Source organism: Seriola dumerili, unplaced genomic scaffold, assembly GCF_002260705.1.
Source record: "Seriola dumerili isolate Sdu_G_001 unplaced genomic scaffold, Sdu_1.0 BDQW01000017.1, whole genome shotgun sequence".
Lineage (NCBI taxonomy): Eukaryota > Metazoa > Chordata > Actinopteri > Carangiformes > Carangidae > Seriola > Seriola dumerili.
In genome coordinates, this window is record NW_019174272.1 from 12,492,738 (window position 1) to 12,510,436 (window position 17,699).

Sequence of the window (17,699 nt, forward strand, 5' to 3'; positions counted from 1 at the left end):
GTCATTTTTTGCTTTATGAAGCTCAGAACTGGTGTATTTCAGAGACGCAAAACATCTCAACAACTTTTCATTACAGTACAGGCCAGTTGCAAGATTGACTGACTTAATCCAAGCCATTTTCTACAAGGTGCACAGTGTAGAATACTTTTCATTGTCAAACTGCTTGGCATTAGAGATTGACGTGAGGGTGGCCAGGCATTCCATGTGAGGATGCTGCAGCCTGCAGGTTAGACAGCAGAACTACAGGACAGGGTCTGTGTCTCCTCCGAAGTCCTGCAGAACTGGATCAGGTTCATCAGGTCAAGGTTGGTCAACAGAGCCAGGTTCAGCAGCAGTCAGACCAGTAACAGAGTGCTGAAGGCTGTAAGGAGGCAAAGTGAATAACAAACACAGGTAAGTTAAACACAGCACATCTAAGAAGACGAAGAGGAGGAACAGCTGAGAGGGTAAAATAAAAGATGTGTCACAGCCGATTCATTCTCAGGTGCAACTGATTTATGCAAGTGACATCATTAGTCACATTAATGTGACTGACTGACTTATTCATTCGTTCATCTGACATAGTAGTGAACTGCTTCACAACTGTGAAACTATCAGGGTCATTTTCTCTATTAGCATCAAACAACACTGAACCTCCATCATACCTGTTTGTTTTCTAACAGCTGGTCCAGATGTTCAGATGTTGTATTAACATAAACTCTCAACATATGAATCTGATGTTTATGGTTTCAGTAACATCATTATTACAATGTTCAAATAACATCAAACAATAAATAAACAGGACATATCTGTGGGACCGGATCTGGGTCTTTATTTTAAACCACAAAGCTTTTTGTGGTTTAATGTTTCTTTCAAAGTTTTATTTAAATGTGGACCCAAAGCAGTTTTTCAGACTGCTGACTGAACATTGCATCATTTCTAAATATGACATGTGAGGAGTATATAAGGGCTGGGATGTGGTGGGAGTAGAGGGGGGAGGGCGTCCTGACAGGACTGGTACATAATGATTCATTATGAAACATGCCAGCAGCTGTATTCAGTACATGTGTGAAAGTGGTCTTTATAAGGCTTTAGGACTACATGTTAGTCCAGAGACTGAGGAAGACCCCCCCAATCACACCCTGTTTACATGTTACACATGGCCCCTCTGCCCCTCCCCCGCCCCTCCCCCGCCCTCACTTTTCTCAGCCTGCTGCCAAACTATGTGAAAGTCAATCCCAGCAGCCCGCGTGTTATTTTAGACTGGACACCATGATGGTACCGAGCTGCTCCGGTGAACCCAGCGAGGATCCACCCGTCAATACGCCGCTGTAGTCCCTTTAACGGCCTCTGTTTTCCGCCCTGCCCGTCGATCCGTCTCAGATGTCGCTCCCGGTGGTGCTGCCGGGGTCTTGCTGTCCGGTTACCGGGGCTTCGCAGCTCGCAGAGCCGTCGTACAGAAACAGACCCCGTGGCTTGTCTGCTTCCTCCCGGTTCGCCGGCGGCGGCTCTCGGCTACTGCTGCCCGGGCGGCCGCTGCTCTCGCTGGGCTTGTTGCAGCTGCTGCTCGGCGGCTCCATGGTGGCGCTGTCCTTCGGAGCTCTGTCCCTCAGCAGCTCACCTGCCATCCGGAACTCGTGTCCCTTCTGGGCGGGCTCCTCGGTAAGTTTGGGGTCTCATCTCCATGGTGGTTTTTCACTGTTCAGACCGCTGAGCTCAGAGGACAGGCTGTCCTGATCGGAGTGGGAAACAAACAGTGGATTTAACCACAGAGGCATTTTCAATTCAATATTTACTATTTAAACGGAAATGACGTCAGAGAGGAGATCCACTGTAATGTCTTTAACACTATGCCTCTTTGGAGATGAGAGACAGTCAGTGCTTCAACACACGTTACTGTCACAGTCCATTGCAGTGGTAGTTAACTTCATTGTGACCAATACAGGTCCTGAGAAACCAAATTCTGGTCTTGATGATCTATGCAGGTCTGATACAGTCCTGGTGGTCCAGGTTGTTCACACCAATGTGGAAGAGACCTGTCATTAATCACAGTGAACAGACTGATGGACTGGACCTGTCCAGGGTAGTCCACCTCCCCTCCCCTTTCACTCATAAAAACTGGGTCTGAAGCTCCTCTATTCTTACCTTCTGATTGAGAAATCTGGATCAGGCCTTTTCCCCACAGGTGAAAGAGCATAGAGTATCAAGATGGTTAGAGGAGGAAACATCAGAGAGACTCAGTCAGACCCAGACTCAGATGATGAGTCTGTTATTAAGACCAGAATCAGAGACTAGCAGACGTATCAGAACAGTAAGCATAGCTAGCATCTTTTATTTGTTAATAATAAGATAATAATTCAGGAAAGAAGAAACTGGAGCTTGACTCATATGAGTTCCTGAGGAATGAAAATATATAAAAACAGATTAATTGTTTGTATTAACAATCAGATAGCTGTATAATATGAAATATGTCATTAGTAGAGACAAAGCCACAGTCAACTGTCAACAGCTCTGCAGCTCCACTGAACACCTTACTGCATGTTAGCTCTTTGTTTTAGCCTTGTAGCCTCCAGACTCTGAACAACCTGGTTTCAGCCTCTGCTCTCTACCTGCTCATCATACAAACAGCAGACAGAGAGCAGCTGGTGAACACCGGTACGTTTAGCAGCTAAAGAGCCAGATATTTCCTCAGGAGCTGGTGGAGACCAAACACAGAGCTAAAAGAGAGGGAACACTGGACTTCAACTTTGATTCCGCTAACCCTTAAGTGGCAAACAACATTAACTAAAGGAGCTGTCAAATTATCCATCTGGTATATGTGTCTGTCTCAAAAGTAATAGATGATGAATTCTCTATCAGGTACCCGGTCAGCTGACTAACAGTCTCAGCACCAGGGTAAATGTAGAAGTTGTGTAGGTTTCAGCTGGTCTGGTCTGGATGCAGGATATTTCCCTTCACTGCAGCTCAGTTTATGGAAACAGAGGGGATTTAATTCTACTACTAGAATTACCGCCTCATGGTTGTCTGCCTCCGCCACTCAGACTAGTTTCAGGTTACATCCCTGTTTATCCAGAGTCATATAAAAAATATTAACCATTTGTGTGAAATTTTAACATAATTGCTGTGTGTAGTCTTGAGTTAGGGCTAAAAAAAAGTGTTTTGCGAGGTCATGTTAACCTTGACTTTTGACCTTTGACCACCAAAATCATATCTGTTCTTCCTTGAGTCCAAGTGGATGGACAGACAACCCATTGCAGAGGCATAAAACTGTGTCTCATGACAGTCCTTTGTCAGCTCTTCCTAAACACACCAACATGTTATTGACAATAACAAGCAAAATATACAGTATATTCTTCTTATTTTAAAATTTTTACATCATTGTAAATCAGTTCTTTTTAATTAATCAATATCAGTGTTTCATTACTTACTATTCAACACACAACCCTCTAACCTCTCAGACTGACACCTACCAAACACAGGTCAGCACAGTCATCATTAACCACAGTCACTTGATCCTGGTGAGCAAAGTGTGAACTGCTCCACATGTCGAGGTCGAGTGTGGATGGACACGTAATATCTCTAGTGTTCCAGCTGAAGTGTTTCTGGCTCTGCTTCAGGTTCTGGACAAACCAAAGACTTTTACAGCATCACATGGAAGTCAAGGAAACAATTTCCCTTTTTCCTTCTTTCCAGCCAAAACAAAACAGCTGATTGTCAAGGTTTCCAACTTTATCCGCTTGGCTTTTATTTTGAAATATCTACCTTTACTTCCGTGCAACCTGACTACCTTTCTTCATTCTTCAATTCAAGAAGGAAAAATGAAAGAAAGGAATTTGCAAATACCAGAATTAGAGCAGGTCTTCCAATTTGTCCAAATTGTTTTTTGTTTTTTGGTTTAAAATGAAAAAACAAACAGACTGAATGTTCACGGACCTGTCTGTCTGTTTGTATAGTTCTGTGTTGTGTTTAATCTTTTCCTTGTGTTTACAGGTCATCCTGTCAGGCATTGTCGGCCTCACAACATGGAGAAGACCCATGCTGCTGCTGGTAAGCCATGGTTCTGGTTCCTCCCATCAAGTGTCCCGATAAAAGTGTTGAGTTTGTTAAAACTGAAAACAATTAGTCAAAGGAACAAAGTTAGATTTTAAACCAGGACTCCATCCTGCTGATCAGCACTGTGGTGGATGTCCTTCAGGTAGAGGTACTTCAGGTGGAGATCCTTCAGTTGGAAGTCCTTTAAGTGGAGATCCTTCAGGTGGAGTCTTGAAGGTAGAGGTCGCTCAGGTGGAGGTCCCTAATGTGGGATCCTTCAGGTGGAGATCCTTCAGGTAGATGTCCTTCAGGTGGAATCTTGAAGGTAGAGGTCACTCGGGGAGATCCTTCAGGTGGAGTCCTTCAGGTGGAGTCTTGAAGGCAGAGGTCGCTCAGGTGGAGGTCCCTAAGGTGGAGATCCTTCAGGTGGAGATCCTTCAGGTAGACGTCCTTCAGGTGGAATCTTGAAGGTAGAGGTCACTCAGGGGGAGATCCTTCAGGTGGAGTCCTTCAGGTGGAGTCTTGAAGGCAGAGGTCGCTCAGGTGGAGGTCCTTCTGATCAAGATCATTCAGGTAGCAGTCCTTCGGTTGGAGGTCCTTCAGGTGGAGATCTTGGGTTGGTGATCCTTTGGTTGGAGGTCCTTCAGGTGGAGGTCGAAGTGGAGAGCCTTCAGTTAGAGGTACATCGGGTCCAGATCCTTCAGGTGGAGTCTTGAAGGTAGAGGTTGCTCAGGAAGAGGTCCTTCAGGTGGAGTCCTTCAGGTAGAAGTCCCTGAAGTCCTTCAGGTGGAGATCCTTTGGTTGGAAGTCCTTCAGTTGGGGGTCCTTCAGGTGGACGTCCTTCGGTTGGAGGTCCTTCAGGTGGAGGTCTTTGGGTTGGTGATCCTTCGGTTGGAGGTCCTTCAGGTCAAGATCCTTCAGGTAGAGGTCTTTCAGGTGTAGTGCTTCGAGTAGAAGTCCCTGAGGTGGAGGTCCCTCAGGTGGAGGCAGAGGAACCACCTGCAGATGTCATCAGTTGAAAGGACTAATCAGACCTAGTCAGAAAAGATTTAAAATAACATAAATAAAGATATGACAGACAGATGTGATAAAAAGATAGGACAGATGTGGACACAGAGTTTTCCCTCAAACACTCAACTCAACAGCCAGAACTAAACAGTGGTGCCCATGGCTGAATGGAGAAAAGGTGGTAACACATACTGTGCTGAGGTAAACTTACTCAGAAAGGAAGAAGCTGATTAAAAATCTGTCTGAAACATCATCTGATAAAAAGACAGTGACAGCAAAGTCAGTCCTCTGCTTCTGTGTGATTCTCTCAGTGAAAAGCTTCATCCTCTCAGCAAACTCTACACCTGCTCCACCTGTATTCTAATATCTGTAGTTACCATGGTAACAGCAAGAAACCCCCTCTTCCCCCAGTTCCTCCTTGGACATTTTGGTTGTTTGTTCCCGGTTCGCCTCGTGTCCATCCACCATAAAGCTGTGACACTGTTTCCTGTCCATGTGATGGTTTAGCTGAGGGACAGCAGGAAATTACCTTTTAGGGTCAAAAATTGAAAATCCTCGCTGTGACGGGCCCAGACTGTGTTACTGTCTGACAGATCTAAACTGATTTGCTGTTTAGTGAACACATTTTGATGCTATTTGTTGTCTGATATAATGACAGTGACTAACATGTTGTGTTTCCCTCACAATAGCCACACTTCACTGATTGATGTGTTTTAGAGGTCCATATAGTATAAAGGTAGATTTCCATGTTTTTTTTTTTAATTATAGATCAGTTGTAGGTTCTATATTGATACTGTGAAAGTATCAAAGCACTCAGTCCACAGAGAAATGCACACAGCCTGTATTCAGAAACTGAGCCTCTGTCCGACACAGTCTCTCAGTGGAGGAGGTTTGTGTGCAGAGATTTCAGATTTTTTTTTTTTATTAAAGTTAGGAAGACAGTTCTCTGAGGAAGGTCTTGGAAGATTGAGGACCTGGTCTTGTGGTCTTGACAGTCTGGTGTGAGCTGTGTGGTCCTCGGATATAACGACAGCTCACAGCCTGTTTTGGTTGACCCATGGTGCAGAATGTCTAAGACAAAATCGGAGCTGTGATTGGTCATAGAGGAAAGATGTCTGTTTACTTAGCACAGTGTAAAGTGATGTAATGTGTACTCTGTAGAGCTCTGGGGCTGATGGGAAATGAATATCTGCAGATTCTGACTGACAGTCCTGAAGTGAAACTTTCCACTGAGATTCTGCTCCATGTTGACATGACTGCATCACATCATTTCCAACATTTGTCAGCTGCATATTCATGCTGCCAATCTCCTGTTCTATCACATCCCAATAGTGTTCTGCCGGTTTCAGGTCTGGAGACTGGGGGGACTGTCATGTTGGTGAAACCAGTTTGTGACCACTTTAGCTTTGTGACATGGAGCATTATCCTGCTAGAAGCCATTAGAAGATGATGAACATGGTCAGTAACAATACTCAGACTGTGACATTCAGACCATGACTGACTGGTATTAAGAAGAAAACATTCCCCACACCATCACACCACCACCACCAGTCTGGACTGTTGACACAAGGCAGGTTGGCTCCATGGATTCAGACTCTGTCCCGACCGTCTGCTGCCTCAGCACAAATCCAGATCCATCAGACCAGGTCTTCACCTGTCCAGTGTTGGTGAGACTGTGTCCACTGCAGCCTCAGGTTTCTCTTCTCGGTGACAGGAAGTGGAACCTGACGTGGTCTTCTGCTGTTGTAGTCCGTCCACCTCAAGGTTCAACATGTTGTTCACTCAAAATCCAGGAGATCAGCAGTTTGAGAAACACACAAACCAACAGTCGTGTCACAGTCAGAGTCACTGAGATCACGATCATGTTGTGAATGTGACCAAATGTTTCTATCAGTAATCAATAATAAGATGTGTATCATACTGTATATAACAGCATTATTGACAATCCCTGATGTATCCATGTGTTTGTGTGTGTGCACATACATCCATGACTGATGTATGACGTGTTTCAGGTTGTGTTGTTGTTCATCCTCTGTTTATGTGGTTAACAATATTTCTAATTAATCTGATAAATTTTGGCGGGGCTGGGGGAGTGGGGGGGGTACAGTGGGGTTATTCTGCCACTGTTGTTGTCACTGTCCATTTGATGACATCATGTTTATTAAACCTGTTTATACACAGTCAGACACGTGTTGAAGCTACAGTAATCCATCTTCCCTTCTTTCATCCACCCCCCCCCCCCATCCCTCCATCTCCAGGTCAATGTGTTTGTCCTGCTGTCTGTGGTGTGTGTGCTCCTTAATCTGGCTGGATTCATCCTGTGCTGCCAGGGAGCCCAGCTGGTTTCCAGTATGACCAGCTGCCAACTGGTGAGGCTGCACCTGTCTGTGTCTGATCCTCATTCACACTCTCTGTCTCTCTGCTCCTCTGTCTCTCCTGTGGACAGGGTTGACAGCATCATGGTCACTAATGTCAGGTGGTCCATCACGAAGCAGTTTACTGTCAGGACACGACAAATAAACAAATAAACAAATAAACAGGAAGTTATGAAGAAAATAACCTTTAATCAGGAGAAATACGTCAGCATGGAGTCACAGTAATATAACGTCAACACAGAAATTGTGTGTGTGTGTGTGTGTGTGTGTGTGTGTGTGTGCGTGTGTGCGTGTGTGTGTGCGTGTGCGTGTGCCTGTGCGTGTGTGTTTCAGCCTGTCTTCAAGTGACCTTGATCAGTTATAATAACACCAATCATTCTGTAAAAACCCACATAAGAGTCAGTGCCAGAGGACATCACTACTGTGTGCGTGCGTGCGTGTAAAACAAAATAAGAATTAAGATTCTGAAATAATCTTTGGACTCAACTCGTTAACATGAAAAGGTATTTGTAGCTGCTCCTCCCACACACACCTGTGTTGATGAAGCTCCATGAGCCTTGACTCACATGGTCACAGTGTTAGAATCTGAAGCTACAGTCTGTTGAAGAATCTAGTGCTGAGCAGGTTGAATATGGAACATGGTGAGTTTCAGGAAATGTCATAGACATGGGGCCAGTTTCACAAAGACAGACTTTGACTGTGTCTAAGATATAACAAAGAGTCAGACTTCAGATGGACGTCTAAGTTCATCGGTTGCACAAAGCAGTTTGGTTTCTTAAGACTGTGGACTGTGGTACAATCAATTCTGGGCAAATTAAGACTTTTTTCAATATAAAAAACCGAGGAACCACATCCAACCGCTGAGCTCCATTTACTCCAGCAGAAAATGTTTGTCTACTGGAAGGATTCAACAGTTACAAGGATATCTTACTTTGGAAATTCAGAACTTAGTGAAACTATATAAAAAAAAAAAAAATCTCTGCGGTCTCTAAACACTCTTTCCGTTCTTATTTCTCTCTCCATAACAATGTTAGCAAACCACAAATTATGAGCCATGTTTTCCTGTTTCTTGTTGTTGAGTGCTACTGCTCAGCACAGTTGTCATTGATTGTTACCATGGTAACATTGATCTTAGGACTGAGTTAGTCTGGAGGTGTCTAATGTTTTTGTCTTAAAATGAGTCTCAGTCTTTATTTGTGTGAAACAGTCTGACTAACATCAGACTGATCTGTGAGCAGAGTGAAGACTGGACCAACACTACAGACCAGTCTGACATATCTCTGTGGATCTGGCCCATATAGTGATTGTACTAGCCTCAAGATCTCCACACCAAACTTCAGTTAAAACATTTCAACATCATTAATAAAGTTTTCATCAGGACTTCAGTGTAAACTCTGCTACAACCTCCCAGCTTCAACCAGACTGTTGATGTTAAAGAAAATATCTAACTTCAGTTCTTCAGTGGTGAGTCATCAGGACTAACAGTGGTGTGACCAGTTAAAGCTAAGAATAGACACCAGTTACTGAAGCAATATCTCTCCTTACATCTGATCTCAGAACAGCATTCTGTCTCATTAAGGATCTGATGCTTGTCTCCTCTTATCATGCTATTTACTGCCCGCCAGTGGCAGCAGTAGGTTATTGTCTCTGAAGCTAGCTTGACTACAGCGGTTGTATCTAAAGGTTCTGTCATTTCTGTGACCGTGTCCCGTTGACAAAGACTGGAGCTTCAAGCAGAGAGAGGAGCAGTGTTTTATGGATGTTTGCTCAGGTGACAGGTGGCTCTATAGTCAAAGTGTGATAGTCAAGCTGTCCTTGACTCAGCATCTACTGTTCAGTTATGATATTGCAGCATTATTACACACATGCACAGATGTGTGGAAACTAAACTTTTGCCTTATTAATTTACTTCTACAGTTTTTCCTCCTCAGTGTTCAGAAGCAGCAGTAACAAGTAAACAGTAAATGACTGATTCATCATCTGACATTAGTTTAAGTCTTGTCACTAATCACCTCAGTGACGATGAGGAGTTAGAGTGTACGAGCTATGACAGAGAGCTGTAACGGACGTATTATTCAGTTAATCATGTCATAAAACCTAAGCTTTTAGTCTGTTTCTCTTTTAGGTTTCATATTAACTTCCTCTCTGTAAATCAGATCTAGATTCTCTGTGCAGGATCTGAGGAAGTTTGAGAAGTGTGAGACAGGAAAACACACAGTCTGTGGTCAAAAAGTCAAAATAATCTCCTTTCCTAAGCACTTTTCCTTGACCTCGATGGAAAAAGTGGTTAGAAATAAATAGGATGCTGTGTTGTTTCTACATTCATGTGGGTCTGCCGTGGTGAAACTACAATCAAAGTGCATCGTTTTAAATGTTGGTGGTGCAGCAAGGAATTGTGGGACGGCGCATTTTCTCCTTTCCTTTTCGTAAAGGAAGGTCCAGTGTTTCTCTGCTAAAGGAGATAAGATAGGAAGCATTGAAGCTCCTTTCCTTATCAGTAGAGAGTTGGACCAGCTGCTGCTTAGATACTTCCAGGTCATTTCACTCGAGTTAGGAACCTTCGTAAACAAAAAAAGACTTTTTGAACGCAGCCAGGAGTCTGTCATGTGTCAGTTAAATATTCTGAAGAACCGTAGTGATTTATTTCCTCTATGCTGCACATGTGATATGTTCAATTAGTTCAGTTCAGAGGATCTTCCTCCTCCTTCTCTTCTTCGTTAAAGTCACTGCTGTAGTTATCCATTGAATACGGCAGGTTGGAAGGAAATAAAAAGGAAGCATTTCACTTTTTGAATTACTTTCATAACTTTTGTAGTTTTATTTATGTGAGGACGTAATTTCCCATTATTATTATTTATTGATCTTTTCAACGCAACACTATCCGTTGTGTGTGTTGTGTGTGTGTGTGTCGTGTGTGTGTGTGGGTGTGTGTTGTGTCATAGTGTGTGTAAACAGCTGCACAGAACTTCAGCTTTTTACTAGGGAAAATGATTTCCTGTGTGACCTTTGACCTCTCTTCTGTCCCTGTGAAGAGGTTTCACCAACAACAAGAGATGAGGTTACCTAGTCACTCTATAAATACATGCTCTTCTCTTCTCTCTCTTCTCTCTCTCTCTTGTGTGTGTGTGTGTGTCTGCGTGTGTGTGTGCATGCGTGCACGTGCTTGTTTTTATATCCCAGTGGGGACTGCACACAAACACGTGGTCTTATGTCACCGTGGGAACCACTGATGTCTGGGGGGTTACGACTTGGTTTTATGGTTGAGTATGGTTGAGAGTGAGGGTTGTGATGGTTAGGGTTAGGATGAGCGGTTGCGGGATGCATCATTGTTCCCACAGGGTGAGTGAAAGAAGAATGTAACTGATATCAGTGTAAAGTATCTGACAGACTGGGAGCTGGTTCCACAGGAGAGGATTCCACTCTGGATTTTATAGGGAGCCAGTAACTCAGGAGAGATGTGATCTCTTCTCCTAGTCAGTCCTCTGCTGCAGCGTTTTGAATCAGCTGGAGGTTTCTCACAGAGTTATTGGGACATATTGATAATAAAGAATTACAGAAGTCCAGTCTAGAGGTATCTGCATCCTTTAAAGACAGGATGTTCACAATAGATTTTCACAATAATGCTCAGGTAGAAGAAGGCTGTTTCATGTGTGAGGTAAAGGACATGTCCTGGTGAGGTCATCCACAGCAACTGTGTGATCAGATAATTAGGGCCAAATACAGTATATAACTATGACTCTGTGAAGTGATGATTGATATCTAAGGCTTCACAGTCAGAATGATGAGGAGTCATCCTCTGGGGACCATGAACATCCTGATGTATCCTCACCACAGTGACTGAAGCAGTCTGTGTCGTACACATGTAAGTTTTGTCACTCTGTTGTTTCAGAGTGAGGATGGAGATGTGTGTTACTGCTGCTCCCTCTCCCCCTCCTCCACCTGTCCCGAGGAGAAGCTGCTGGAGCTCCACCCAGCCCACTCCTGCGGCACCATGAGGATCCTGCTGAAGGTGAAGCTCTCAATACTCCCTGAACATAGTTACACATGTACACAGTTAATAAATAACACACAGGTCATGTCCCCAGTCTTTGCACCTCAGTGTGTGAGCTGTTGAATTGGAGGTTTCAGTGTGTGCGTGTGAGTGTGTGTGTGTGGTTGTTGTATGGCAGCCTGGTGTTAGCACAGTGTTTCAAATAATTTGGTCGCACTACAACAGTAGAAGAAGTCGGCTTCCACTTCCTGTCACAGAGAAGAGAAACCTGAGGCTGCAGTGGACACAGTCTCACCAACACTGGACAGGTGAAGACCTGGTCTGATGGATTTGGATTTGTGCTGAGGCAGCAGACGGTCGGGACAGAGTCTGAATCCATGGAGCCAACCTGCCTTGTGTCAACAGTCCAGACTGGTGGTGGTGGTGTGATGGTGTGGGGAATGTTTTCTTCTTAATACCAGTCAGTCATGGTCTGAATGTCACAGTCTGAGTATTGTTACTGACCATGTTCATCATCTTCTAATGGCTACTAGCAGGATAATGCTCCATGTCACAAAGCTAAAGTGGTCACAAACTGGTTTCACCAACATGACAGTGTTGGTGAAACCAGGTCTCCAGACCTGAAACCGGCAGAACACTATTGCGATGTGGTAGAACTGATGTGATGCAGTCATGTCAACATGGAGCAGAATCTCAACAGAATATTTCCATCATCTCGTGGATCCATGACATGAAGGACTGAGGAACTACCCAGTGTTAGTGTGCTGTTCCTAATAAAGTGATCACTGTTGGTCTGTTTTGCTCTGTCCTAACTGATCTGTGTCTTCCTCTCTCCAGAAAGTTTTGTTTGCTCTCTGCGCTCTGAACGCGCTGACCACAGCTGTGTGTCTGATGGCAGCTGCTCTGAGGTACCTGCAGATCTTCTCCACCAGAGCTCCCTGCATGGTACGAACATCGCGTGACGCCAGGAGGTTTCTGGGTAACGGGGCTCATAGACTGAAGTCTCTCAGTACAAGAGGCCAGTGAGAGGACTGTGAACAGTAGGAGAGTAGAAAATGAATATCTTAGCATAAAAACTTCTTGTCCATGTTGGTTTAAGCAACACAGTCAGATTGTAGTAGATCCCAGTATCTTTTGGTTCTGGATCAGTCCTCGTGAGCGTATCCATTCACCAGGCCTGAGGATCTGATGTGTTTTAGGATGATGTGTGATGTCACGTGTCCTCGATCTGTGATAGGACGAGCCCAGGGCCACGGTGGAGGAAAGGGAGGAGCCTCCTCAGGTCCCAGATCCAGATGAGTTTGTGGCTCCAGCCCCTCCCCCCTCCTACTTCTCCACTTTCTACTCATGTACACCACGTCTGACATGCCGGTAATACACACACACAGACACACACACAGACACACATACACAAACACTGCGTTTGTGTTGCTGTGCGTCTGTCTCAGTCTATGATAACTGACTGATGAGTGTGTTGTTTGACGTGTGTGTGTCAGGACACTCGGGGACAGCGTGATCCCTCTCCCTCATATCTACGGGGCCCGGATCAAAGGGGTGGAGGTCTTCTGTCCTCTGGATCCTCCTCCTCCATATGAGGCTGTTGCTGGAAGCTCCACTAACACAGACACACAGGTAACCTCAGATCACACCTGTAACACTGTGATTCAGACTGAGCAGGATGCTTACAGGTCAAAGGTCAACTATTTAAGGACTCTGTCTCATACATGTTCACTGACATGCGTGCAACAAGCTGATGTTGGCCAACAGCTCCACCACAGGTCAGAGGAGGAACTGTCAACATCAGGTTCATAATGTCTGTGTCCTTTAAATGTTTTACACAATAATCAACATCTGAGATTTTCAGAGCAGTTTGTAGATTGTTCTGCCTCAAAGTCTCTGATTAAACACAAATATTGACCATCTGTCCGTGGTAACAGATGATTGGAAACTGATCAATGTGTTGGTGTGAACAGTTTCAGTTGAGGTTTGTAATGAATTAATGTAGAGTTCATGTTTGTGTCAGGTATGAAGGCTGATTACAGAACAGTTGTTTTGTATGTTCCTGAAGGAAACAATGGGCTAGCACACAACAATAAGCAAAGTCTTTCCTCCATTCAAACAGGTCTCTAATCTGCCTGAACGAAGAAGGTTTTTAATGTGACATTTTTACAGCAGCATCAGGCAGAAAATAAAACACCGGAGTGTGCATGAACTCATCACCAAGATTTTGAAATGGTCTAAAAACACACACACACACACACACACACACACACACACACACACACACACACACACACACAGAGTGTTCAGTGTGCTGGAGTATTAATGTTTCGGGGTATTTAATATGAATCAACACAGTGATGGTGTGCGTGTATTTGTTTCAGGAAACAGAGATTCCTCTGACTGAACTGCCTGTGAACACCACCACCACTCCACCTCCTCCAACCTGTGGTGCAGGTAGGACACACACACACACACACACACACACACACACACACACACACACACACCAGTTCCTTCAGATAACTGACTGATCAGGGAACATGAATCTCAGAGACTCTCTCTGCCCTCTGATTGGCAGACAGACAGACAGACAGTCAGTCAGTCAGTCAGTCAGTCAGTCAGTCAGTCAGTCAGTGCTCCTGTCACATTGCTTGATGATTCTCCAACACTTTAGTTCTAATACTTAAAATGAAGCTTCATCTCTGACCCCTCACTGTCTGTATGTGATTAAAGTGGAGACTCTGACATGTCTCTATCTGTCTGTGTCTCATCAGACCTGAGTCTCCAAACCGTGTCAGTGTCACCAGGCGTGGTTGACCAGGCCAAGTCCCAGCTCCAGCCTCTTCCTCCTTCTCTTCCTCTTCAGCAGCCACATGCTCCAGGACCCACCCCCTGGAGAAGAGCAGGGATCCGTCACTCCAGCAGTGACCCAGTGTTGATGGACCTCGCTGCTAAAGGTCAGCTGTCTTTGTTTCATCTGTGTTCAAACTGGTGGTCCAGTTTGGTGGTTCCACTAGGACTAACAGACCCCCCCCCCACACACACACACACACACACTCTCCTCTGATGTAGGGTGGAGCAGCAGCGACACTCCCCTCGCTCCATCTCCCCAGACGACAGACTCCTCCACCCAGACCTCCCAGCCCACACTGGCTGCCCACGCCCAGGGCCAGGTCACGCTGCGACGGGGCAACAACGACAGCAGGACCCCCCGCCGGCCCCGTCCGTCCTCCATGGTGGACTACCAGAGCTACCGACACACGCAGCACCTGGTCAGGAGGATTCTTGAGCAGCCGGCCGCCCAGGGACTGGCCCCCGAGGTCCAGGAGCTGGTGGACAGCATTCGAAACGTCCTGCAGTCAGATGAGGAGCACATGGAGGAGGCTGTGCGCTGTGCCAGTTACATAGAACAGGTAGGAGATCACACACTGACAACAGCTGTCTGAAACAGACAGCTGTACACTATCATGGATCATGGATCAGACTGTTCTAGGTTTACATTAGTGTGGCACACTGACTGGAGACACTCCCATGATGCTTGTCACCAAGTGTCATGTCTGTGCCTCAAGCGCTCTAGTGCCACCAACAGGTCAAAATTAGAGATGCTTTCACTGTTTTTGAACTATATCTGAGTTCAAGGCACATCAATTTTTGCCATATTGGATTTTATGTTAAAGTATTCTTTTGCGACCTTTCGGACAAACTTTGTCCAATCTTCACTAAGATTGGGAGAGATGTTCTTCAGACCAAGCCTCACAACAGTTATCACATGGACCTTTCTTTCAGCCGATTGAAAGTGGCGGCGAAGCTGCCAAACAGGAAGTGAGGTCAGCAGCGCTTTTATGTAAGACAACTAAACTTTGTACATGGACTCAGGATCCCACATGGAGGCAGCTCCAGAACTCTGGTGTCCTTTGACCTCTAGGGGGCACTACAGTAAGAAAATCTGCATTTTGCCTTGTAACTGTTGATGCTTTAAAATCAAAATGTCATGTCAGCCTAATTGATTCAGCCAGCCATGTTTCCATGGTAACTCTGGCCTGTTGAGCTGCTTGGCCCCCACATCGCTGTATTTTGAGTTGTCCTGAACAATAGTTTTCTGTTTCCTGTCAGGTGTTCACTGACTCAGAGATGGGTCCCAGTCAACCACCCCAGCAGCAGCAGCAGCAGCAGCAGCAGCAGCAGCCAGCTGCCAGTTCCTCCCAGACTTTCCCCCGCCCCCCCAGGAGGAGGTGCGGTGTGCTGCACCTGCGGAGCTGTGGGGACCTCAGCTCATTCACCTGTGCAGAGTCTCCGGAGCGTCAAGGAAATAATAGAGAAGTGGTGTCAGGGGCGGGCTCTAGGGTGGGTTCAAGAGCGGGGTCGAGGACGGGGTCGAGGACGGGGTCCCGCCTGGATCGTCCTGATCGCCCTCACAGTCTGATCGGAGTCTTCAGAGAGACAGTGCTCTGAGGGAGAACCAGCTGGATGCTGCCCCACCTGTCACTATATAAACTGATCTAACCCATGGACTGCAAATCCCACCACTGAGGAGGTGTGTGTGTGTGTGTGTGTGTGTGTGTGTGTGTGTGTGTGTGTGTGTGTGTGTGTGTCTCTGTTTATTAGTGAAATAGAAAACTTGTCCTGAGACACTGAACGCATCATCCACCTGCTGCAGGTATCTCTCTGTTATTTAATGCTTAGACAAATTGACTTAACGATTAAAGTGAGTTAAACTTTATTTTATGAGTCCATCATTTCTTAATTATTTCCAACAAGTTTCTTAGAAAGAAATGAAATCATCCGGATGTTCATGATTTATTGATCATTGAAACTTCATGTTTCACTCACCTGCTGAACACTGATCCTTTGTCAGTTAATTAGAATGAAAATATGCCATTTGAACACAGTCTAAATTCTTTGCAGGAAACTGATTGGAAATGATGTGAAAACTACAAATACTACTTCAATAAAAGTGTTCCCACTGAGGAAGGAGGTTTGTCTGTTGTCAATGAAGCTTGGTTGATAACTGAACAAAAAGAAATGATCACAGTTAAATCAGTGAGTAAACTGTGCCTCTGTTGTGAAGCAGCTGGTGTTATAGCAGAGGTATTATAAAGAGGAGGACGTGAAACAGCCATGTAGTTCCCTGTGTCACCACTGTCAGCTGTGTTGAGGTGAAAGCTCTACACAGATCTATTTAACCTCTGAGTGAACAGCAGAGCCTCAAGAACAATGAACTGATTGTTGTGTTAAAGAGTCGGACTAACGTCACATCCACATCGTGTACAGTGATGACAGAGACTTGTGTTTATAATGACCTCTCATGTCTGTGGGACTCAGATGGTCATTTGCTGCATGTTCAATAAAATTGGTTTAATTATCTTTAACACAGTTTGATCTGATCTTAGCGCTCAGCAGTATGTGCCTGTCTGTACGTCTGTGTGTGTGCGTGCGTCTGTGTGATGATGGTTGTAGCTGTGTTTATGTCTGTGACTGTTACTGATGTCTACAGCCATCACCACAGTCAGAATTACCATCAAAATCACAATGGTTATAATATCTGTATCCACTATAGCAGTAATGAAGTAGCCTAGATTTACTTATTTTTTGAGTATGTTAGTTTGCACTGTGAGCGTGCGCACACAGCTCAGTGAAATTGCTGACACCGGTCCTTGCTGAAGTCTTTTATTGTTGTAAATACTGTTACAAACATTCTGTGCTACAGGAAGAAGCTCTGTTAGCTTAGCATCACAGAAAAGCAAATAAATACAACATCGCTGCTGCTGCTCTACAGAAATGTTTCTATGTTGAGACACTGAGTTACATTTCACTTACATTCAGAATGAGTGCACTTGTAAATACTTATCGACCGTGCTGCTGCCTCCAGTCTCAAGTGCTCGTTTCCATGGTTACCTACACCTGAAGTAACATCACACATCTTCAGGTATCTTGTGCTCTAGCTGTGTCCACTCACCTGAAATCTCCCATGTTGCATTGCTCTCTACTGACTGAAGTACCCAACGCACAACCATTAGAAGTATATACCTTTACATAGTTTTCTATATAGTTCATCTATATGTGTATTTTATATATCCAGCTGGTTTTTGATTCAACATGGAGTACATTGCTTGTAATCTCTCACACACACACACACACACACACACACACGCACACACACCAGAGGAAAGAACAGGACAGCATGACGTGTCAAAGTCCAGTCTGCTGCTGCTGCTGCCTCTGAGTCCAGTAGTGGTAATAAGGCCAAGATGAGCATCATGATGACGACAGACATTTGGAGTCAGCTGTGGGTTGTGAGCAGAGGTGGGGGG

The 17,699-nt window shown here is 45.0% G+C and overlaps 1 protein-coding gene across 1 annotated transcript; it reads left to right on the forward strand.

The window, feature by feature from the left end:
• Positions 1-1,195: 1,195 nt before the first annotated feature.
• fam189a2 (family with sequence similarity 189 member A2) lies at positions 1,196-16,718 on the forward strand. The gene is made up of 11 exons (XM_022759099.1): positions 1,196-1,641; positions 3,970-4,026; positions 7,278-7,388; positions 11,284-11,403; positions 12,223-12,330; positions 12,623-12,756; positions 12,882-13,017; positions 13,770-13,842; positions 14,163-14,345; positions 14,461-14,801; positions 15,502-16,718. Exons 1-11 carry the CDS (start codon positions 1,363-1,365, stop codon positions 15,838-15,840), a joined length of 1,881 nt encoding a protein of 626 aa, XP_022614820.1. The 5' UTR covers positions 1,196-1,362; the 3' UTR covers positions 15,841-16,718.
• The last annotated feature ends 981 nt before the right edge of the window (positions 16,719-17,699 follow it).

Excerpts from the sequence above, each read along its gene's own strand:
- fam189a2 (XM_022759099.1), top strand. The coding sequence starts at position 1,363 with ATGTCGCTCCCGGTGGTGCTGCCGGGGTCTTGCTGTCCGGTTACCGGG. Across the intron at positions 11,404-12,222 it reads CCATGAGGATCCTGCTGAAG|AAAGTTTTGTTTGCTCTCTG; the intron begins GTGAAGCTCTCA and ends TCCTCTCTCCAG. Across the intron at positions 12,331-12,622 it reads CCACCAGAGCTCCCTGCATG|GACGAGCCCAGGGCCACGGT; the intron begins GTACGAACATCG and ends GATCTGTGATAG.